Source organism: Nymphaea colorata, chromosome 4, assembly GCF_008831285.2.
Source record: "Nymphaea colorata isolate Beijing-Zhang1983 chromosome 4, ASM883128v2, whole genome shotgun sequence".
Classification (NCBI taxonomy): Eukaryota; Viridiplantae; Streptophyta; class Magnoliopsida; order Nymphaeales; family Nymphaeaceae; genus Nymphaea; species Nymphaea colorata.
The window spans coordinates 20,636,309-20,660,634 of NC_045141.1; the positions used below are offsets into that span (position 1 = coordinate 20,636,309).

The 24,326-nt window shown below is 39.1% G+C and overlaps 2 protein-coding genes across 3 annotated transcripts; one reads left to right on the forward strand and one right to left on the reverse strand.

Moving 5' to 3' along the window:
• Positions 1 to 8,513: 8,513 nt before the first annotated feature.
• On the reverse strand, positions 8,514 to 14,005 carry LOC116252827 (protein METHYLENE BLUE SENSITIVITY 1). 2 transcript variants are annotated; one of them, XM_031627386.2, is made up of 3 exons: positions 13,723 to 14,005; positions 13,155 to 13,495; positions 8,514 to 8,699 (listed from the first exon to the last, which is right to left on the reverse strand). In XM_031627386.2, exons 2-3 carry the CDS (start codon positions 13,463 to 13,465, stop codon positions 8,687 to 8,689), a joined length of 324 nt encoding a protein of 107 aa, XP_031483246.1. In that variant the 5' UTR covers positions 13,466 to 13,495; positions 13,723 to 14,005; the 3' UTR covers positions 8,514 to 8,686. The 2 variants fall into 2 exon arrangements, with proteins under 2 accessions (XP_031483246.1, XP_031483247.1); XM_031627387.2 differs by lacking the exon at positions 8,514 to 8,699 and having other exon boundaries at positions 12,784 to 13,495; positions 13,723 to 14,002.
• Positions 14,006 to 16,291: 2,286 nt separating this feature from the next.
• LOC116252527 (protein RMD5 homolog) lies at positions 16,292 to 23,428 on the forward strand. The gene is made up of 2 exons (XM_031626846.2): positions 16,292 to 16,450; positions 22,121 to 23,428. Exon 2 carries the CDS (start codon positions 22,152 to 22,154, stop codon positions 23,316 to 23,318), a length of 1,167 nt encoding a protein of 388 aa, XP_031482706.1. The 5' UTR covers positions 16,292 to 16,450; positions 22,121 to 22,151; the 3' UTR covers positions 23,319 to 23,428.
• Positions 23,429 to 24,326: the final 898 nt, after the last annotated feature.

Sequence of the window (24,326 nt, forward strand, 5' to 3'; positions counted from 1 at the left end):
CGCCGTTGGGTTTGTCGATTTGTGATGCCATCGTGGGCAAACGTTGAACATGGTGGGGGCGCTTTAATTTCTTTTTCCCGTCTGTGGTGGGGACGCAGGAAATCCCACGAGGATCCACAGGTGGGGCGTTGAGTGCTACATATAAGAACAGAACGGGACGCATCGGTTGACGCGATTCGGAAGCAGGAAGCAACAGCTCCATCCTAATGATGAAAGGTTGGACCCAAAGTTCTTTACTTAATCTAACTTAAAGACAATTAAGAGTTTCACACACAAGCTATAGGTTCTCTTTGGCATAAATCTGAAAGTGGCTTGGCCTGAACCCAGCCTTCCAATCAAATGAAAGCTAGTGAAGAAGAACCATCACTATCTCAAGAATAAAATATGGGAAGCAAACTTTTCCTTTCCCCACAAGGCCAAGAAAAGAATTGTGGCAGAGCAAACATTTAAATCAGACACAATCTTTAGTAAAAGAAATTCTCCGAGATTATGTCTGAGCCGACCACATGGGAAAAAAAATAGTGAAAACAGGATGACGAGAAGTCACCATGAAGTACTGAAAACAAGGAGAAAGAGACAGAGATCAGTGGCAAAGTTAGCACTAATGCTGCACTGATTATGTACAGTGACTTCAGTTCTTAGGGGAATGAAGGAAATCATTTTATACTAATCTCGATCTAATAGATCTAAATTTTATACCTTTTTTATCCACTAAGTTTGTCGTTTTTCTTTTAATGCTCGAAATAATATAGACCTTAAGAAAGACTAATTGTGTCAAGAGGTGGACAAACGTGAACGAATTAATTTGAGTTGGATGTATACCATGAAAATTATTAAGATCCCGCCGTAGAGTGCGAACTTCTGAATTTTTCCCTCCAATCATATATCAACTTGAACCATCCGTGGACCCATGGTCTGCTTTTCACACCTTCCCTTGAAGATACTCTCTCTCTCTCTCTCTCTCTCTTTCTATATATATATATATATATATATATATATATATATATATATATATATATATATATATATATATGTGTGTGTGTGTGTGTGTGTGTGTGTGTGTGAGAGTGAGAGAGAGAGAGAGAGAGAAGAGGGAAGGAGTTTTGTCCGATCACCCGTACAATGTTGTGCACAGTTGCGACTTTTTCTCGTTCAATGCATGCTACCAAATCATGTATGTCAAGTGGATGTAATCATGAATAACCTTTTTAGTTTTGAACCTTTCACTTATAAAAAATGATGCCTTTTGAGCACTTGAAAATCTGAATTTTTAAGAAACTGTTGGGTCGTGAAGAATTTGCATCGTTCCAATTCGTTGTTACAGTTGGATGGCAAAATAGCAGACTGCTCCCACTAAACAAATGATTCATTTCTTACCATGTGCATGATTGAAATCGAAGAACGAATATTATCAAAGAATCAAAATAAGAAACAGGAATAAAACTAAATAGTTCACACCCATCTAGAATTCGGAATATATACTGAATAATTCGCGTTGAAAAGTTGGTTCCCCCTATCCTTCATACAGAGAGAGAATGAAAAAGAGATGGCGGCTTCCCGTGAATGCATTGGCTTCTTGATGCCAGGAATTTGATCATTTGACTGAGAATTATAGGTGGACAGGTTCGATAAGTGTTTGAATTAAATCCCTGCAAGCAGTTTAGCATCTGTTAGTGGGTGAAGCGTTTGTCTGTACGTGTGGAGGCGAAGATGAAAGAGACTGAGGGCAATGGGTATAAGGATGGAGCCCATAATGGCAATGATATAGACAATGATGGATGATGACGCCATCAATGGCAGAAGCACTAGGAACAGTGCCGGGATAAGGTGTCATCCCCCATCCGATCGATCAACCGATAACGAAAGCAACGCCCATTTACCAGTTGCTTCCTCAATCCTGATCATGAACAAGCCCAGCCCTCTCTCTCTCTCTCCCCCTAAGATTCTTATGCCAATCTAGCTCTCTAAGAAAAGATCAGATTCAGATTGGATTAAGCAACTATAAGCTTGTGATCTCGAACCAAACAAAGCAAATTTGTTGCTCCATTTCCTGTTAATTAGCGGGGAAAGCTTTAGTTGCGCCAAACTCCCACCGAACAATGTCAGTAGAGTGCTGAAGGGAATTGCATTCTTGAACTTTCAGCGTGAAGGGATTGAGTTGAACTTGCCAATCAAAGTAAGCGAGGAGTTCTGGATGGTGTGCATGATACGGAAAATAGAACCACATGGGACACGGAATAGGACCTGATCATTTAAGATCTTTCTCACATGGGTATCGAGTCAAGATTGTGCCCCCACAGTTTTTTGGTGTCCTTTCCTTCCAATGTGAAATATATTCATTTCTTCTAGTTGTGGCATAAGCAAAACAAATTGCATCTGACTTGCTTGCTGGTGCTTATCTACAATGAATTTTTTTAGTTTGAGAACTGCACGCTAACCTGTCATGGTTGCAAATTTGGCACCACCGATGTCCAAGTTGGTCCAGTTGGTTACTTGGATAACTTGATCTTTTCCAGATTCTGGTAGGTGTGTGTGTGTGTGTATATTGGTAGGTATGTCCCTTAGATGCATGATATATAAGGAATCATCTTCACGATTTAAGAGGCGAGCAATTCACAAGTATACTTATAGACTAATTGGAGGAGGAGAAATGGTAGAAAGAAGCAATGACGCTTTTGATCAAGTTGGTGCACCTATTTCAAAAATAGAAGTCGGTGTGCCAAAAGTAACCAAGTTGGGGAAATTCACGGCTATGTTTCGTAAAATAGAGGCTATGGGGTAGTACTCAAGATGAGCAGTTGAACTCGTCTTCTCCGTGTATTATTGCTTGTGATGGCATTTGTATACAAATGACTCGATCAGCGCTCGACTTTTGGGCCAGGGACCTTTTCTTGCGGATCAAAAATTGTTCACATTTATCAAGTTTCCAATACAAAACTTTTACCGGCATAAATGATGAGTTTTCATCATATATATGGTTGTTCGTGCCTGAGAAATTGAGTTCTAAGCAATTAATGGATTCGGCTCATTTCCGCATATTAATGTCGATCCATTTTAAAGAATCTGAAAAACTTTTCATCATTTTAATGCGTTTGACTTCATACATAATAGAATATGAGTTTGAAAAATCTGAAAATGGAGAACCAACTTGACAGTTCTCAACCCAAATACAAATCATAGCTTAGAAATTAGAATTCCTATTTTTCCAAACACTGAGCTTAATTTCCTGCTTCTTTTTTACTATGTTTAAAAAACGAAGTTCGATAAAATCATGTTAGCACCCGTACTAGTCTTAGCATATGTTCTTAACATTATACTAGCACTCGCTTCACATTAGACAGAGAGATGACTATATGAAATAAGCATAGCCTCTTCCCGGAGGCTCATGAGGTTCATGATTCGGCCGCCTTAACCAACTCGGTCAATTTTAAGAGTGCGTAGAGATTTATAAGTCACCCGGTGAAGGACCCATTTACCAAGAAACAACCACCAAGTCAAAACAATTTCCCGCATTAGTAAGATGGTGATTAACTCAACTTAAGAAGATATGACCTCATGGTCGGATCTGACTTTGTAGATTTTGTTGGAATTCAAAGTTCTAGCCAAACGATCCAGCTTCTCTAATTGTTGAACCAGCGGCTGCAGTAGTAGTAGCCGTAGAAGTTATTGCTGTTGTTGTTGTACTAGTACTTGTGTGTGTGGTGTGTATAGTGTCTGAGTGAGAGTGAGTGTGTGTGTCTCTGCTAGTTGTAGGATTTCACTGCCTTTCCTGTTGAGCAGAAGGGAACCCTATCACTCAGGTAAGAGGCCGAAGCCCTCCCTCATTTCCCCTGCCATTGGAGTCTGAAGCTGCATCAGGCTAGGTGAAGTTGCTGTTACTCCTTTTTACTCGAGAGTAGTGCCCGTCACCAGGGTGATTAGTTCATTGGGTCTTTAATTTCAGCTTGCAATGAGCAGAATAAAAAGAAAACCTGTGCCTCTCAATTTTTTTGTATCACAACTTCTCAACCAAATGATTTGTCATGGAACGACATGATCCAGCCAAGTATTGGATGGATCCGATTATTGATGACACTAAGTAGTGGCAGTTCTAGCAATCGATACGGGATTGGACGTGGATAGAAATTAGCTTTACCAATGCCACCTAATTGGATTTGATTTGGTCACGTTCAGCATTCTACCCGACCCATGAGATAGATTTCTTCCGAAACAAAATTCAGTTTGGTTCGTTCAAAATCAATATTGGTTTCATGTATTTAGACTTGAATTTCAGTCAGATATGGGTTACGCTTGAGCACAGATTGAACTGCATATTTACTGATTATCAATGAGATCTGAAATCGCTTTCCAAACTTGAAAATTTGTTTAGGATCGGACGGAAACAACAGTATGCACATCTGATATACTCAGTACTATACTGATCAATCCGATACTGTTTAATTGGGCTCAGAGTCGAGTCCCAAATTTGAATGTGCAGGACGGAAAACAATATACATGTGAATGTTGACATCTAACACGAAATGGATGTCCATCAATAATTAGGATTCAGTTTGGACAATCCTATAGCAAACCCCAATTTAAACACTAATGTAAGTTTGAACTTTCTCACCAAATCTAACTCTTTGAGATATGTAGGAACATCTTTATTATATTTCAATCGTTCAAAACATCCCCAAGAAACCTCGACGTACCAGGACATAAAGAAAAGATGACGAATCCAGTCATCAACTATAGATGCCATTAGCATACAGCACATCCTACGAACTGCTTTACTAATGATCACATACAGAGATGGACTTTTAAAAGTAGAGGAAGATGCTAAGACAGTGCTCATTATTTAGACTTCAAGGTCAATCCTGCTTGGAACGTCTGCGGCGGATTCAGCAGGTCCTTCTTGGAACATCTGCGGCGGATTCAGCAGGTCCGGAGGAAATGATGTTTAATCAACTGAACAACTTCGTGGAATTCTACAGTATTTCTCACATTAACTATGGACTATGATATTGTGGAGTTCAACTTTGCATTCTGCAGTGCTTATTCTAACAACATGATCCATGCGGACAAAATTTTCACATCAATTGATACTTACAGTAACCATCTATCACGGTTCATTTTCACCTTTCAGCGCCCTACCAACCACATGAAATCAATATCACAGTAACAGCAGCAGTTGGAACTCCAGTAAAAATAAAAGAAATGAAAGACGGCACATAAACCTTCGAATTAAGTTATTTGATAATTTTTAAGACAAGGTTATTGGTTTCTTCTGCTATATTATTCAGAGAGTCATGTTATGTCCAATATGAGTTCCCAAGGACAAGATCTCAGAAAGAACTGAGTATCAAAACACGTTAGGACAGAAGAAAAGTATAGGGATTGAACATCTACTAATTTCATACTGTGTAGCAACCTTGTGCAAAACAACTGGTGTGCATGTAACCAGCTTCCCTTGATTTCACTATGGATATGTTTCCCTTGATTTCACTACGAATATGTAGGAGCTCTCCATGTACGAGTTAAACTTGAACCAATAGAAGTTATTTCCCTCATTCGAGAGAGTTTCTCGCTCACTCTAGAGAGTTTCTCAAATAGTGTGGTGTTCTCGCGGGGTTGCATGGGAAAGGAAAAATTCTTAGAGAGAGAAAGCGAGAGAGAAAAAGAGAGAGGTAGTCGCTTTTCATCTATAAAGAAAGGACCTACATCGTATAATTATATATACCCATTTTTTCTTTCACAAATGGAGGGAACTACAAGATTGATGAATAACGAAAAAAAACTGATAAAAACAGCATGATCAACTTTCCATTCCAACCACCCCTTGGAAAATGAGAGTAAATGAAAGAGAAAAGATTTAAGTGGTTTACAACACCAGGGAAGGCATCTATCAAACGTTGAAGCTGATAATGCTGGGTCCTTGTATTTAATGGTTTTCACGACGGCTTCCACAAAATCCTCCTAAAAATTGAGCTGTGACTACATTTCCTGCTCTTTCAAGTATTCATAGCTTTTATTTTAGCACTCTTATCAGCTTTGACAGACTACTCGACAGATATCCTTCCCCGTTTATTGCTTTGCAACGATCAGCCACTTGATATTGAGAATCTATGACATATCCCATCATATTTGTTTGCAGCAATATTACTGATTTCCTTTTGCTTTCACCATCTCTGTTCTTCATTCTTCTTCTTGGTTATCTTTCCAAATATTAGCAATTGGGCTAGAAGATCTGCCTAGTGTCGCGCCATTTTGACACTCGCCCTTACGAGAATGGGTTACGTGCATGTTGTGCACAGTGCACAACCTTTATTAAAATTGGGTTGTATGGGCCGGGGCTGTCAAAAGGGGCCTGGGCCTGAACCGGCCAACCCTATTCTCAACCATCCATGTAATGTCGGCACCAGCACGAAGTCGGAATTTTTTGGCCGATGGACATTAATTCAATAACATTTAGAACCTTCAAACAGCTAGCAAAATAAATGAGAGGCTCACAGATATAAATAAGCAACCGATTGAGGGGAATGAATATATAATTTGGGCCGACGATCAATACGCAAATGTGTAAAGTTTGTGGCGAATATGAACCCTTCAAAAAATCAATACGGCCAATGTATTAGTAAAAGTTTAATCAGAACTATTATCATTTTTTTTAAGAGTACAAGTTCTTTGTAAGGTTTCATATACGAGTGATAAACTGATACCTATAACATTGCTAGAAACGATTGAAGATCTGGTAGGTCCAGTAGATCGAGTTTCCCCCTCGGATCACGTGGTTGCCGAGTTGGTCACTGCTTGCAAGTTGAAGCATGTGGGCATCCCATAGTCTCGTACCGACACAATTCTAAACCCTGAAGGCAAAGGAAAAAGAGAAGTGGGGGGAGGGTGGAGGGGACTTCGACTCTCGTTATGTGTTTCATATCCCCATCTTTTAATTTTTGACTCTTTCTGTGAATGGGCAATGCAGTGATCTTCAGTTGACATTTTGATTAGATATGTTTGTAATGCTTATTTTGATTTGCTGACATTCATGTGACGGTTCTTCAGCAAGAATTCGCTGGTCTTTGGTAATTTGGTAACTCTGTTTTTTCTTTTTCTTCCTCCTCCAACTCTAACCATCTCCGACTCCAATCATGGCCGCCATTCCTAATGGACCTACATATGTTACTCATGCTTCCATGCACAAATAAGCCACTTGAAAAGGAAACCCGACTTCAACTTCAGAGACAAAATTTTGTCTCAGACTATAAAACTTTCATACAAATTTTCTATCCATCTGCTACGAAAGGTGAAATTATTAAGGAAGAACATCGGTTTTATATTTGAGAGGGATGTTAGGAAAAGATCGCTAGTTTCTGTCTTCAACTCAATTATAACCTAAGTCACCCGACTCTTCTATTTTACTACCGCATCGGAGTTCGCATCGAATCGGGTGCGCACCAAACATGGGTACGACTCTTACTCACACCCGAACCTAATTAAAATGTCATATTACTAAATTACTTATATAATATATGTTGTTTTGGTATTTTTCTATGCAATACATATACATTAATAACTAAATTATAATAATATGTTTATTTTGTTATATATATAATAAATTAAAAAAAATAATATAATAAAATACCTTCGCCACACTTAAATTTTTTGGTATGTGCCGTTTCAGCACCGGCACTGTGGTGACATAGATTATAATAGTATGCATTATCGTAATGACAAAGTTGAAGCATTGTTAAGTAATTAAAAATGGCTAAACGGGCTTAGAAGTAAATCGGAGGACGGACCTTCACCCCTTTATAAAAGAACCAATTTATAAAAGACGCAATTTATCGCGATGGAATTCCCCACTTTTCCCCACTCCGTGGCCACTTTTCCTCTTTCTTCAAAAGATTACAGGTGCCACAAGTAGAGTTTTCCTCTCTTCTCTCTCTCTCAATGATCTTTCATTTGGTCTCTGGAAGAGGTGCCCGGCTTCTTTACATTCTGAAAAGAGGACCCCGGCTTTGGAGGTGCACCGAAAAATGTCAAACGACCGGAGGTGAGAGATGTTCTGGTTTTCTTCTGTGTCTGTACCTTGCATCCCTCGGCTTAGATAGATTCGGCCTTCGACACATTCTTTTATGACAATTTTATAAAAACATGCTCAGATTCTGATCGAATACCAAAAACATGCTTAAACAACGAGCAGCCCAAGAAAAGAGAGCCAGAATCCCCACCCTTTGCCATCTAGGACTACTTCAGGGTCTGAAAGGTTAAAGCACACCATCATTTTGGTGCTGCATCGACTGCTCCATAAAGCCTAGGGGCATAGAATCCACGATAACCAAACTTATAACATGTCATTTCATGTGTCATTTCACCAGACCGAGCCCCTCAAGATTGACCTTTTCTCTTTTGTAGCATGAAGGCCCCTCCAAGAATCCCATCAATGTAAAACTCCCAAGAGAAAGAGAAAGGCCATTTGAACTCAACGACATTAACCAATCAAGCACCGCAAGACAGCCATGGAAGACACACAGTAACATAAATTATTCCGACATATTGCAACTATGATGAAAACCCTATCATTCCTTCAGAATTATAATAAACAGATTTAAGAATGCTAAATAGAAAGTACAAGGCAGATGCAGTAACGTGAGAACAAATGCAGCTGAAGCAATTGAGTTCTGCTTCTACTTTAGATTGAGTTTGTCTAAGCTCCACACCTGTTATGAATAATAACTGTTAAGGAGAAGGGAAAAAAAACCACGAGCGGTGTAATAATAAATGAACGCTTGCTATGCCCTGTTCTGCATGGCTGGCCCGTATGATGGGGAAAACCCTAAATTAGTTGTACTACATGCAGCAATACGAAAGCACAGACACGAAAACAATTATTCGTTATGGTACACGAAAACAATTATTCGTTACAGTACAGGAAGAAATATTTGGGAATAAGAGCATTCTTAATCAATTCATTTCATGAGCTAATCTACTTTCGCCTTTGTATTAGATTCCTCTAGATTCTTTTCAGCTAATTATCCAACGGCAGTGAAGAAAATTTGAAACAGATTGGGCAACAGAAATTCAAGCATGCAAGGTTATTCAAGTAATGTTTCTACTCTTTCTGTCCATGAGATCCAACGACAGTGAAGAAAATTTGAAACAGATTGGGCAACAGAAATTCAAGCATGCAAGGTTATTCAAGTAATGTTTCTACTCTTTCTGTCCATGAGTTCTACAGATAGGAAAATATACTACAAAAAACAAAATCATGACAGATAGGAAAAATATGTCAGTTTCACTGTTTGGCTATAATACCTAGAAAAACTGCATGAAAATATTTAGTACTTTCTTCAAAGTTCATATGGGATGACACAAAACACTTAAGAGGCTCAATCACAAGAATTGGCAGATCAAATCTCAGTACACACACACAACTTTTAACTTTCATCAGCCGCTCGTGTAGGTGCTAACAAAAGTGTCTCCACAAGAAATGGCATATCAAATATCAGCACATATACACAACCCATTTTGACTTTCAACGTATGTTTGTATGACATTATGCCTTCTAGGGACACAGAACGCCTTATTAACCAACAATATCGGTATGTTGGTAGGAAAGCATAACAAGCCAGGACTTTGACAGAGTTTCATTATCTCTGAGTGAAACTGTGACTGGATACACCTCCAAAGATGTAAAGCCACGTTTTGCTCATTAGGGTAGAACACACACATCAAGCGTGACCTAGATTTCTATCTGAAAATTCCTCAATGTCATACTTTTAAACAGACTCACACTTCCAACGGATAGGTCAAATTAATTCATATTCCTAATTTTTGAAGCAATAGGAATGAAAAGCACAAGAATAGAAGAATAAACAAAATCAGTTGTCTACGGTAAAGGAATATAAGCAAGAGAAGATTATTGGATTGTAACTGCAAACTCATCTTATTTGCCACAATTTGCTCCAAAATAGTAACTACCGAAAACAAGCCATCTTCTGCCCCTCACTCTAGATCAACTACAACCAAGTGAATGTTACTCTCATGGCAACGCTTGAATAGAGTACAGAGAGTATAATAAAGGCCGTAGCTGTAAATGGGGAATACATAAGCTATAAATGCTGAAAGTGATAAAAAGGTGCAGACTGATTTGGCTCTTGAAAATGGCGAAGCATTCTAAAATTGCATGATCAAAAAGACTCAAGGTGACAACATTAATTCATCATGGCCAACACTAAGGACGCAAACTACACACTGGATGAATGCACTGGGTTGTAACTGGTGAATTTTTCAGGGGCATCAAACACCCCCTGAAGGATGGAGAGGGTCAAATAACATATATGAATGTCACAAATGGATAGTTGCACACCAATATATTTGGCAATTCTCTCAAAACCTTTGTTTGGAATTCTATCAATATCTTCAGCCATAGAACAACTTAAGCAGTCTTTCTCCTACACCTTTGAGTTCAAGAGTAGGTCAAGAAACAATTGCTATTCCCCTTTATTCACTTTGGTCAACTGTCCACTTAGTCAAGTGCAAACACAATAGAATTGCACAAGGTGATCACAAAACAAGAACTTATGAAAAAGGTAGTTAGTTTGATAGATAGTGATGATGAAGACCAATGGCCAAAGGCAGAGCCACAGTTGAGCTCACATGCACAATACACAATGTCGACAAACAACTGAACAAGAGCCATGAATGACCCTTCACTGGAACAAAAGAAAGTTTTGTAAAGCCAGGTGCTACAATGCTTTCATGATTCCTAAGGCACATGATGCCACAGATTTACAGAATTTTTCTCAATAACTTTATCCAACTTTCTGAAAAACTTATTTCTAGAGTCAAGATGAATCATAAGAGGGATATCCCAGGACCCAGTTCACCAGGGAGAACCTTCTTGAAACGTAAGAAAATTCATGAGAACATTTTGTTTAAACATGAAACGATGGATTAACAATCATTAGTTCAAGCCATGACCTGCATTAAGATGGATACATCCTGAGTTAGTACAATAGGGTTTCAAACATTCTCAGAACTATATGTACTGTATGACTTATAGGGTCAACATAATGGTTCCATAATAATACCTCCGCTTGTGCCTACTAACGCACTTCCAAGTAGAAACTTTTGGCAATGGGGCAGAATATGTGCAGAATGCTCAAAGGCCTATGATATTGGAAAGAGGATAGGAACATAAGGCATCTGCAATCTTTGAATCTCAAACATGCTTGCATATTTCCTTTAAATAGCTGGAAGAATAACAACTTAGTCCTTTTAATGTACTCCCTGAAGAAGCCGGAAGACCATGTAGAAATCTGACATGTTGCCCAAACAACTCTAATTTAAACATCTGAGACTGCCAAACAAAAGAATCAGCTAGGTTGTGCAATCAGATTCTCTCAGTAATGATGAAATAGACAAGGAGTTATCCCCTTTCCAGCAGGTACCACTTTATAGTATAAAGATGAAGGTTGATGAGCCAACAAACAAAATCAAAAAGAGTTCTAAGAGTTGGAGCTTCAATATAGAGGTTCTCAACTGCAAATCAGCACAGCTGGGGACACATTTTTTGGCAATGCTATTTGGTGATTATGGACCACTAAGAATAGACTTAGCACAAAAATGTTCACTGCAGCATGAAAAGAACAAAAATGAAAAAGGGAAATTGGTCAAACTGTAAAAAGAAAATCAGAAATTTTGAACAGCATTCTGACAGTAAAACTAACTAATGTGAAAACATATCCACTTGGCTGGAGATTCTAGACATTGGAATTACAACTACAGGAAGGGATACAGAATACTATAGCCACTGGAGTCAGACGATGGGAACAAAACAAAGAGAATACAAGCCAAGTCAGAAAACTTTGTGCCATATTTATGTGGAAAAATGGAGGGTACATAGTTCCTGAAGTATATTGAATTCAACATGCCGATAACAAAATAAAAGGGAACATGAAGGCAGAAACTGCCTGAGCATCCACATCTAGCAAAATACTTAGCTTCCATTTTCCTCCTATAAGAGACTTCCAATAACTGCTAAAGACTTGTTTGATCAGTGACCTTCAAAACATTTACCTCCCAATCAGCCAATGAAAACGACCGTGATGCTTTTTATGTACCAAACAAAAAGATAATGCTAATTGGTTTATATCCTGCAATCTATTTCACCAACATTCATTTTTGCCATCATTCTTTTTAGGTCACATGGTTACAACAAAAGATCTGGAAAAAGCTTTAACAGCGGCATATTCACTAACCGATAATAAAGGTCATATCAAACTTTAAAGCTAAACATTGCAACAGGCATCAACAGCAGCAGATCACAATGAAAAGGTTTGCCAATAATTTATGACAGTTACTCCAACAATGAAGGAAGAGCCTTGATGTAAGCCAGTGCCCATTAATACAAACTTAACCAAACCATTTTGTTTTTGCATTCCTAGAGGGAGTTACGAGTAATACAAAATGGTCAAAATTTATCCAAATATGCTTGCACAAACAGGGATAAGAGGCAAAACCAAAGTCAAGATTGAAAACTGGTTCCTGTTACAGTTTACTTACAAATTTCCAAGGACAAAAATAAGTACTCCAATTATAAAAATAACTATATAAATTTTGAGTTGTCAACTTAAGACTCTCGAAACGCGTAAGTGTCTACAGAACTTTGACATGAAAAGGCTTAAAATGATGGCCAACCAGAAGCAAAGATAAAAAGGGCAACCAAGGAGTATCTATTCATAGTCAGACATGGAAGAAATGAATAACAACGGTGCATGCCAGCAGAAATGAGAGAGCACATAATTTTCAAGTTGGGAGTTGATGCATCTTGATACTGCAAAAGTTGGATATAGTCATTCTACTGAAACAAGCACCACAAGGCCACACCACATGATCAAGACCAGGATGACAATGATGACAGAAAATGTTCAGAGGAAAACACGGAAACCCCCATTTCATCTATACCCAACTAGTGCTAGGACGAAGACGCGTACGCCCTAGAAGATTACGTTTGTCCCATATTGACCGCATACATAAGAGAAATCATAGGAAAGCAACGATACACACGCTAGATCCCCCAAATTCCCCTATTCATCCAGTCGATCTCTTGATTCTCGGTTTAGACTACACATATATATAAGGAAGACGGGGGGATCCTTTGCCCTCCTTACTTCTTGAAGCTGCCGCGAACCCCAGGCTTCGGCTTCACGGGATCAAGGGAATGGCCGGCGTGCAGATTGACGAGCTTATCCTCCTCGAAAGGGATCTTCGGGTGCTTGGCGTCGTGGTGTATCTGCATAGATTTGATGTCAGGAGCAGTCGTCTTGCAGTGAGGGCACTCGAACTTGGCGTGCCCGCCTTTGTCGAGGCCGCTCCGATCGGCCTGGCCGGCTTTCCCTCCTCCCCTGTTTGTCGTCGCTGCATCGACCTTAGCAGCGATTTCCTTGGCTGTGTGCTTCTTGGGCTTCGCCTTCCCCGTCATGGCGACTCCCTGCGCTGCAGCTGCTAGGCTCTGATTTCAACAGAAGGAAACCACCCAACAGAAGATTAAAAAGAAAGCAAGAAAGGTAAGGACTTAAGTTAATCCTGAATCACAATCTCCCCTCTCTCTTTTCTTTTCCTTTCTTTCGGTTGGATGACGATCTCACGGGCAACATCAACTCCTCCTCATCATCATCATCATCCATCAGAGAGAGAGAGAGAAGACGAGCAAGAAAAAAAAAAAAGATCGAAACCAACCTGAGCTTGACTCGGAGGCAGGGATAACAAAGGAGAAGGACCACCACCGATTCCCGCGAGAGTCGTCGCAGAGAAAGAGGAAGACACGGTGCCGGCTGCCGCAGCGTGGACAATGATCAAAGATGAGGCCGTCTCTGCCCCGCCTTCATGGTATTTACGTACGTACCATCGCCGCTTTTGAGAAGACCTAAATCCGTGCCCGGCACGAACCGCTTTCAGGCGTCGTCGGTCGTCGACGGCAAAAGTTACGATTTGTCAAAGACCTCCAATCAAGCCGGCCGGCCACCGCAGCGAATAAAAATCCCCAGCCATGTCAGTATTAATAATTGTTTATGGTTTAGCAATAACTTATAATATTTTTTAATAATAATTTATGGTGTTTTTAGCAACACATTTTAAATATTTAATCACCGAGCAAGCGGATGATTTTAATTTTTCCTCCTTGCTGCTTATTTGAATGATGCCCTCATCTCATTCAGTTTTTTTAAAACTTGGTTTTATAGGACTCAAGTTTTTTAATGAGTTTTATGTGGGGTTTAACATAGATTGGATAATTAAGTTCAAACAAATGGACTAAAAAAATTAAATTTGGTTTATCATAATCTGTCAGATCAGCATGTTTCGAGTTTCTAGTTCGTATCCTCATGTGCAAGACTTATCTTGACTTCTTCTTCTCATGAATCGATTCATAGGCCTGAATTTGCATGTTTAAGTTGAACCTTAATGCATTGGGCAAATTCGATTAATTTGCAATTATTCCAATATTTCCGACTAATTTCATCTTTTGATATTGCTTAATACTCATTGAATGTCCTATTACGCGTGCATCCAGATTAGATGAGATCTATATATAATGATGAAATATTCCAGTTTCGAATTCTTTGTTGCAAATTTAATGATGGAAGATTCGATACGCCTGCCAAGGTCGTAACTCGTAAGAAGAAAACTAACAGCTGGTTAGAATTGCCTTTTTTTCACAAACAAAACAAAAATTACAAAAAATGGGTGTAAAGTTTGGGCAAATAACATATCTATGCTCGAAAAGTTCAAGTTTTCAACATAAATTCTTAAAAGCTGCCCATTGACACAAAACATTCATTTTCAATATAAAAGAACAATATGCACCTGCACAGGAACCACTCCTCGTTTGGACTAGGTAGCAGTATTTTTGTTATTTTTATATGAAACATTGATGTTTTCAATCAATAGACATGCATTTTAAAATTGCTATCTGATCTGCTATTTGCCCTAACATTAGTTGTATGTTTTTCCTTACGAGTTTGGATCGCAACTTGTAATTTAAATGGAAAATATCTTCAAGGGGCGGAGCCAGAATTTTGTTTTTGAAAGAACCAACTTATAGTTTTAAGTTTTTGACAGGAACCAATATATAATTTCTAAAATTTTTTTATATAAAATAAAATGTAAATTTACCAAAATGCCATATTAAAGCAAGAGAACACGCCTTCCCAGGTTCATGTTACGGCCAGAACATGGAAATTGCTCTATTTTTCATCAACTGTCTTGCTTTAAAGTGAATAGGGATAAATTAGACAGGCAAAAATCTAATTCACACGTATATCTGAAACTCTTAATGATATTTTAGTTGAAGTAAACAAAAAAAGAAAAAGGTTGCTTATGTTGCTATACAAATTGATTTTGTGGCTCTAATAACGTGTTCGACCAGCAAAACATTTGACTCAGCATCAGTTTCTTACTTGATCAATCGCAAGATAAGGTTAGATTGAAGAAAGAATTCACTAGCTTTTTCAATTCGTAAGAACTCGTCCCATATTTAAAATTTATAAGGGTTCACCGTCGTTAAAAACAATACACAACTAAAGATTTGGAAAACAATACAAAAAAAAAAACATATTTAACTTTTTAAGATGACAAGTTCTTCAATTTAACTATAGATTATCGCTATTAAGTTGAGTCGATCGGATAAAATAGCTGAGATGCTTTTGATGTAAACCGGTTTCACGTTTATTAATTTGTATTAGACTAAGTGTTCCAAATAATATTATTAACTCATGTTTAACCATATCTAAATTAGTTTTCTTTCACTAGTATCAAAATTAGCAAGTTGATTTTTTGCATTTCCTGCTTTTACAAACGATCATTAAAGGTTTGAATATTATAAAGGTTTTTGGATGATGATACTCCTAAATGCCATAGGTAAAATGTTGGGATGACATCAAAGCTATGTCTAAGAAAAATCTAAACACAAAAACCTGTTGTTAAAATCTCATTAACGAAGCTTGATTAGAATCAAGTTTTTCATAAATTCAGGTTTTTGAAGATGTCATACAAGCGCCCCCATAAACTTTAGCCAAATTAGAAGATAAATGTAAAAACTCCACTGAATGATGCAAATATCTCGCAATAATAAATTCATATATAATTAGTCAACATGAACGATGTTCCAGAAACGCAAACTAGTAAAATAATTATGCACCTCCAATAATACTGAATATTTTTTCAGTCAATTTTAAACGCCGGTCCTCAACCGTTCTTCTGTAAATAATTGGCTGTTCAGGTCTCTTTTTGAAAATCATTCTCAGTTTCCCCCTTCCATATCCGACCGTCTTTCGACCCTTCCCCTTCCCTTTCTCTCTCCCTACAGGCATCGCTGCTCCCGTAATCGCGAGTCGAGGAAGGGCCGGGATTCTGTTGGTGGCGGTGGATTCTCCTTTTCCTCAATCATCATCATCACCATCATCTCAAGGTTTGTCTCCTTCTATTCTCCTTCCCCCTTTTTTTCCGAGAAAAGAAAGACGAAGAAAAATTCGCACCACTCTCCTTTTTTATCCATTATCTCTTTCTTCTTTCATTTTTTGTGCTACTGCTCATGATGTTATGTGGGTGCGTTCTCTTCTGCATCTTTGGCATGACCAATTTTGGTTGTTGAGGTAGTTTTCCTTTATTTGTTCATGTTTTCCTTTGTTTTTCCGTGAATTGGATGTGAAGGCTGTAATTTCTTTCTTCGGTTATACTTGGAGTGGTCGAAAAGGAAACCCCGAACAGCGTCTATGTGGGGATTTAGAGCTTTTACCCCGGAAACCACCTGAAAAATCTGGAATTGCAAATGTATATCTAATGGGGATCGAATTGGTTTATACGGGACTTGTGGTGTCAATGATGGAACCCGTGCTTCTAAGGCTAGGTGATTATTGTTGCCAACGCAAATGATTAATTTCCGCTGTGCGTTTCAAGCACCTGAATGGTTCTTTCAGTTGAGTTGTTTTGAGACTGAAGATATTCGAAGAACTAGGTGAATTTTATCGAAGTCTATTCTAAAAGTAGGTAATCAGAGTGGAGAGAAATTTCAAGGCATTGACACTACAGACTACAGTGAACCAACCTGTTATTGTGATGCTGATGGTGACTCATGGTTTAACAGGCAACCATTTTTTAAAGAATCATGATGATGCTTTCACGTTCAAGTTGTGGTTATGAGTTGCAACCTAGGAATTTCAAACATCCACTCTCTCAGAGCCAGATAATAGCAACGTGAGTTACAACTTGCAGATACCGTAACTTTTGAATGGCATGAACCCTTTTGCCTTTGCTTTTTTGTTGTTTTTTCCATGTCTTTGTACATTTTTCTTACCATCTTAGTGACCATGTGCTTTGTGATACATGGTGTCATATTACTTTGCCCACGATTCTAGTAAACCATGTTGTCAGACTGTGCCAGAGGACTCCCTAGGGAGTGGCACATTTAGAAAAACCTAGTTTGAGTCTTTGGACATACACAAACCTATTTAGCCCTAGATGAGTCTGAGGAAAGAAGAAACAAAAAGGAACGAAAGAAAGAATGAAGATAGAAGAAGAAACATGAAGGGGAGGAAGAAGAATACCAAGAAAGAAGAACAGCATCATCATTTTGAAAGTCCCCCTTGTCAGCTGACATGTCAAATGCTGAAAAGTGGAACCAGAAGGGCACACCTTAAGATAAAATTTAAATATCCTTGAGCCTGTGGGTGCCTAGGCTCGTCTTCCTGCTTGCATGCATAGCCCACTTAAATGAACGCTGAGGCCACTTTTTAGTATTTTGATAACTTAATTTATTCAGAATATGGTGTGCTTACATAAATTAAATTGTGGTTTCCCTTCCAATTTCCTGCTCCTACTTTCCCTTAGACACGTCATTGGGCACATTTTGTCATCATTGTACTTGTGCTCATTCATATGTGAATTTGTTCCTTATGATGAAGACGGTTGTATCCTGGAGCTTATTTCCTTGTTTTTTGATGCACTTACTAAATTGGCTTTAGAGGAAATTTAATTTGTGGTTAGCAATGCTGTGGATTGGACTCAGGTCACTGACAACCAAGTTGCTGGTTAGTGAGTTGGCTTGGCAACTCAGTCAGGTCAGGCTATTCATTTCACTAGTATCGTTTACTACAAGTTCATGAACAAGTTGAAGATAACTATAAAGCAACAGCTAACTACAATCAGATAACAATAATTTACAAGCACAACTACAAAAGACAACTAACTACAATCAGCGAATGATATTTTTAACATATATTGAACAACTGATTTCATTCTTTGATTCATAAACATTAAAAATTTGTGGAGTTGATTACCATATATTAGTTGAGAACATGCTTCATATAGCATTCTGGGTACTGCCGTCAAATGCCATCACCTGTCATCATTGGTGATGGCCAGCATTGGTGAGTTGCCGTAGATACAATTGGGGGGAAGGAACTCCATTTCATCAAACCTGATGCCTAAAAGATTTTTTTGTATGCTAGTGAATGTAACCCAGTTTTGTACTGTCTCTAAATGACTCGGACTAGAATCGGCCTATCCCATGGCAGCCCGCTGCTGCCTTGCCGAGTCAGGTAAGTCAGACCCAATTCTCTAGGAATCAGTTGCAAATAGATCAGAAATGAAAAAGTTGTTCCAATCTCTTGATGAGTCGAGTTGACTTGGGTTCTTCCTGAATCGACTTGCTGGGTTTGCGAGATATATCACAATTTTAATAACCTTGGTGCTGGGATTTCCTTTTCCTGCAGGCAGGAAATCATTTGTCGAGCATGGCCTGACTCCCATAATACATACTGACACTTCATTTTGGGTCCTCGTCATGCTGGGAAGTCAATGACCAGAATTTTCTTTTATTTCCTTTGGAATGGTATAGTTACAACTTACAACAAAATTCATCACGTAGCCTGTAACTTCTGGAAGTATCATTGGTAAAGGTGGTGGACCAAATATGAAGAGATTGGAGTTTTTGAATAAGGTTTTCATGACTAAATTGTGATTGGCTTATGCTTGATAAAGTCCATATGGCCATTGTATATGATTATGTGGTAATGACTATTAGTTGAAGAGGTGTATGAATTTCTTGATGGAAACAATGTTCTAGGGCTTCAAAAGTTGGTACAGCTTTAGTTGGGTAGAATATGGCATATTTATCCAGTAAAAAGGTAGGAACAGCATTGTATGGATACACATTTTCCTGCCAATTTGTTTCCCATTGGAAAACAAAAGTTAGAAGAGACTATGAATGTAGACAAACACACACACACACTCTCGTGTACTATGCACTCTCGTGTACTATGTGTTTGTGTAGCCTTAGCATAATATCACCTATGGTTGCTAAAAGCAATGATTGAGGAGGAAAGTTGATGGGATGCTAGCTTGAATGCATTCCTCTTGTGTGAGCTAGCTCCACAATCCACATACATGCTTTTATAAACATTTGGTATGGGTGGATGGTGGTTCCATGCTGGGAACAGTTGACCTGCAAATTGATTGTTATTTGAAGCCTTTTGGGATCACAATGGTTATTTGTTAAGCATGATGTTTATTTTTCTGTTAAAACTAGGATACTATATGCAACACCTCATGCGTGAAAATGTCTTGTGAACAGGTGGTGAGTAGAATAAGAAGACCCTCAATAATAGGCTTGTTTTAAACTAGTCCCACTGATCACCCTATCAGACTAGTGCTTTAGATAAATAGAAAAGCAAGCTGCTTCAACCCCAGTGACCAGACTGAGAAGTTTCTGCTGGTTGAGATCTATTCTGTTATCTTGGTTCTCTTCCTTATTCACGCTAGAAGCAACAGGTTATCTGAGAGTTGTTCTTCTTCTACACTAGGATATTTATGTATGGGTAGATGAGGAGGGGAATATCAAGCTGTATGTCTATGTACTTATTCCACTGCCTACATAAATTGCTAGTGGTCGATTCCTAAGGTGGAAGTCATGATGTGTGTTGTGATGGAATGTGCTTATGTTACAGTCTATTGACTCTATTCCCTCTCTTTCACAAACTTGTATATGGGTATAGAGTCTATAGACAGGTTTGCTGATGTGAAAGAAAAGTAGCTGTTTAGTTTAAACTATTGAAAAATTCAACAATTTTTTTGGAAAATGTCTTTAATAAAATGCCTTAATGAAAGAATAACAAAATTTATTTTGTAATAGGATTTGAAAGTATCATACAAACTTCTTGTATCACCATATAATTGCATATTTTTTGCTATTCTATCACTTTGCTGAACTTCGAAACAAACTTTGTTGAAGAGAGAAGTTTAAAACATGGTTGTTGAAAGCTATTAGAACCTTTCTTTTTACATCCATGTGAAAGATGAGGATAAGAGCCTTCTTGCCCTTGGAAAGAGGCCCATTTTCTCCCCTTCCTTCGGTATGGAACCTCCAAAAAAAGAAAAAAGTGGAATAAGAGGAGATTATTCTCATTTAATAGATAAAGGAAGCTGTGCCTTTCTCAGCAACCCCAAATAAATATCTCCATGTATGTGTGTTTTTTCTGCCTTCTGTTTGCTCTTTACTACAACTGCTAGTAGTGATCGGTTGAATTTTGAGCCATTTTTTTACCACCCATAACCAATATGGCACTCAAGGTCTAAGGTTGAGAGAGTGCTGTTGCTTAATTTGCATCTCAGAAGTGATCAAAATCCCTTGGTTGCCACATGCCCGATAACGTTATTTAAAAAACTGCTAAAATTTGCTCTTGCTTATCTGCCTAATAGCTATTGACATGTTCATGCACAGCAGAAGCTTGATCTGAGACTTACGGTTATTTTTCTCAACCTGTGTCCAAGTGTAATCATTTCTCAGGACAGATGAAAAGTTTGATTGCATTGTTTTGGCAAGTGAATTCCATTTTGATTGGTCTCCTATTTCTGCCTTTGAACTCTTAGTTTTTTTTTGTGGTACTCACATTTCTATAGGTGAGCCGAATGAGATTTACACAAGACAATGTTGCATGGATCCAGTGCTTTCCTTGTTGTTGTCAGTGTATTACTGCTTATTTGGGGTGGTTCGGCTGGTGGGTTTGGAAATGTGCAAGCCATTTTCAAACTTTGTTTCTTTGCATCAATGATTTCTTGATAATAGGCTCTGTTTTTCTTCTATGGCGAAGCCCTATGGATGAGATGACTAGAGGATATTTAGGTCGCGCTTCTTAAGTTCGACATTTTATTAGGATAATTTTACTGCAGTCTCATGTACCAGGCATTTAAAGCTATATAACTTGCTGGAGCCATTTGAATAGCTCGTTAGTGTCCAACAGAAGGTGGAGGATGTGTTTCCTTTACCTAGATGGAAATGTTGCATGACTAAGTACTGCAGCATGTGCATGTATTTCAAATGGATCAGTAGCTTGAGGTGGATGCAAATCTTAGATGGGCAGTATCTATTGAATGGTTCTTTATTAATTTATTCTTATAGGTAAGCTTGCATGTTCAATTGTGCTTGAAAATTTGACTGAATAAACTCATGGATCTACTGATCAACCATATGTTGGTATAGTTGTAATTGGTAGAACTGGAAAAATTACTTAGGTAGATCTGGTCAGGTTCATGCTCTGCATGTTGTGAATTAACCTTAGTTTGCAGTCTGAGATTATAGCTAGATCTGGTAATAACTATGTGTGTAGGTCCACTTCTAACGTGTCAATCCATATTGATGTTTGTGAATTTACTTTCCCTCTCTTTCATATCTCCTTACCAACAGCCAAATAGCCAATTATTCTTGGAAGCACCTTTCTTTTGGAAACAAAACCTGCTTCATGTTGTGTAATTTGATAAATCTGAAATGGTTACGTTAGACTGCTGGAGAGATATATTTCAGTTTCCCAATAACAGAATCTAGTATCACAACGTTTTGTCAAGCTCCAGGAGATATTGCTGTGGGTAGAATTTAGAAATAGCACTTCGTTGTAGAGGACTAGGGACAATATAGGAACTTTTTGTTAAATAAATTTGCTTCTCAAGCAATAGACTTTTGTAGTTGCACATTTCATTTGGCTGTTGAGAAATCTGAAAACAAAAATGCGATAGCTATGGTATTGGTGGTGTAGAAATGTTGGACACCATTTTGTAGCAGTAGTCACCAATTTTTGTGATGCTGCAGAGGATTCACTGTAGAGCTTGGGCGACACCTTATGGAGCTCAACACTAACACCATCAAGGATGCATTTGACCGTGTTGCTAAGAAACAGAAGCTATCTGCCTCTAAAACCCAAGAAGTAATCGATCAGGTGGGTCATGAAATAGTGCAGGCTTTGGAAAATCTGAATTCTACCATGACCACTGATGAAGGTGCAGGCCCTGCTAAGTCCATTCTTGCAGACCTGAACAAGAGGTTGACTGAGGTTAGCCCAGCTAGCCAACTTGAGGGTTCACAAAAGGAATTGAATGTTGCACTGGGCAAATATGGGAAGGTCATTGAGAAGGCCTTCATCCCAGATATTGCCAAGTCATACAGAAATGTTGAGTTTGACATGCAAATTGTTAATCAGATCATTGCGACACACTTTTACAGGCAAGGCCTGTTTGATCTGGGGGATTGCTTTATAGATGAAGCTGGTGCACCCGACTCATCTGCTCTTAAGGCCCCTTTCCTTGAGATGTATCAAATACTTGAGGAACTGAAAGCAAAGAACCTTGAGCCAGCTTTAAAGTGGGTATCTGTCCATCATGACCGTCTGTGCCAGACAGGATCCACGCTAGAGCTTAAGCTCCACAGGCTGCAGTTCGTTGAAATACTCAAGAAGGGAGACAGGAATGAGGCTTTGAAGTATGCTAGGAGCTATCTGGCTCCTTTTGCAGCAGTTCACATGTGTGAGATCCAGAAATTGATGGCATGCCTCTTGTGGGTGGGTCGCCTAGAGTCTTCCCCTTATGCAGAACTGCTATCATCTCCTCACTGGGAGGAAGTGTCGGCAGAACTCACTCAGGAGTGCTGCAGATTGCTGGGCCAATCTTATGAAAGTCCATTGTACGTCACTATAGCAGCTGGAACTCAAGGGTTGCCCACACTGCTTAAGCTCGCAAACGTAATGGCTGCCAAGAAGCAGGAATGGCAGACGATGAAACAGCTGCCTGTTCCGGTGGACTTAGGCAGCGAGTTCCAGTTCCACTCCATCTTCGTCTGTCCTGTGTCACGCGACCAAGGAAGCGAGGAGAACCCCCCGATGATGTTGCCATGTGGGCATGTACTCTGTAAGCAATCCATATCAAAGCTGTCCAAGAGCAACACACGGATATTCAAATGCCCATACTGCCCAGTAGAAGCCAACGTGGGGAACTGCAGGCAGTTGTATTTCTGATGAATGCAGCTTCAAATGTACTTACTGGTAGGCGAAAGGAAACTGTTTGTTGTTGGTTGCTGCATATGCAGTTGCATTATGTTGTGTAAATACAAAATTCTTCTTTCTCACTGATACCAACAAAATCTGCCTGGTTCCAACGCTAAAAATTTGATGCTATGTTTAGAAACAACTTGTGCATTTGGTGGCACCTGTTGCACGTGAAACGCCTTGGGCAATTGAGAATCTCAGGGGAGAAATGAATCGCTTCTCACGAGGCTCGTTCTATCGTTCTTAGTAAATCGCCTGCCCTTGTGCATTGAGCGCCCATGAGAGAGAGGGAGAGAAAGAGAGGGAGAGAGAGAGAGAGATTGGACGAGACCACAAGACTTCGAGAAAAAGAATTTAGGTTTCTAGAATGCATGCTCTTGATATATGCATACTTTACAAATGCCATGTTGTTATTTTTATAAAATATACACATTATGTTTAGTATTTGATTGTTAGATTTAGAAATAACATTTATGAAAACAAAAATGAAACTTGGTCTTCTTGAAATATCGTCTTCATTTTTACCATATGCATTTTCATGTACGAGACGAGTATGAACAATTCATACGACTATTGAAAAAGGAGAAAAGAGCTTCCACAAAATTGATTATTTAATTCGCATCTGCATGAAATTTGTCGAATCAAGAGGATGAGAGGGTGAGATAACGGGCGTTAGTGGACTGAACTTCGGCCTTGTACTGATTATCTCTGCCGGCGCTATTTGGCTTTGGCTTGGAAGTTCAGCAGCGAGCTCTTGCTCCTCTGCCAGTGTAGAGGCTTTTGCCGGGATTCTGGAGAGGGCCATGGAGAGGTCGGTCGGCGGGACGGAGTACAGCTGGTGCAGGACAGTCGCCAGCTGCACCGGCATCACCGTCCTGACGATCCTCCTCTCCCGCCCGCCGGAGCCCGCGGCTCTCGAGAAGGCCCTCCGCCCGATCCAATGGCGCCACCCCCTCCTCCGCGCCAGGCTCCAGTGGG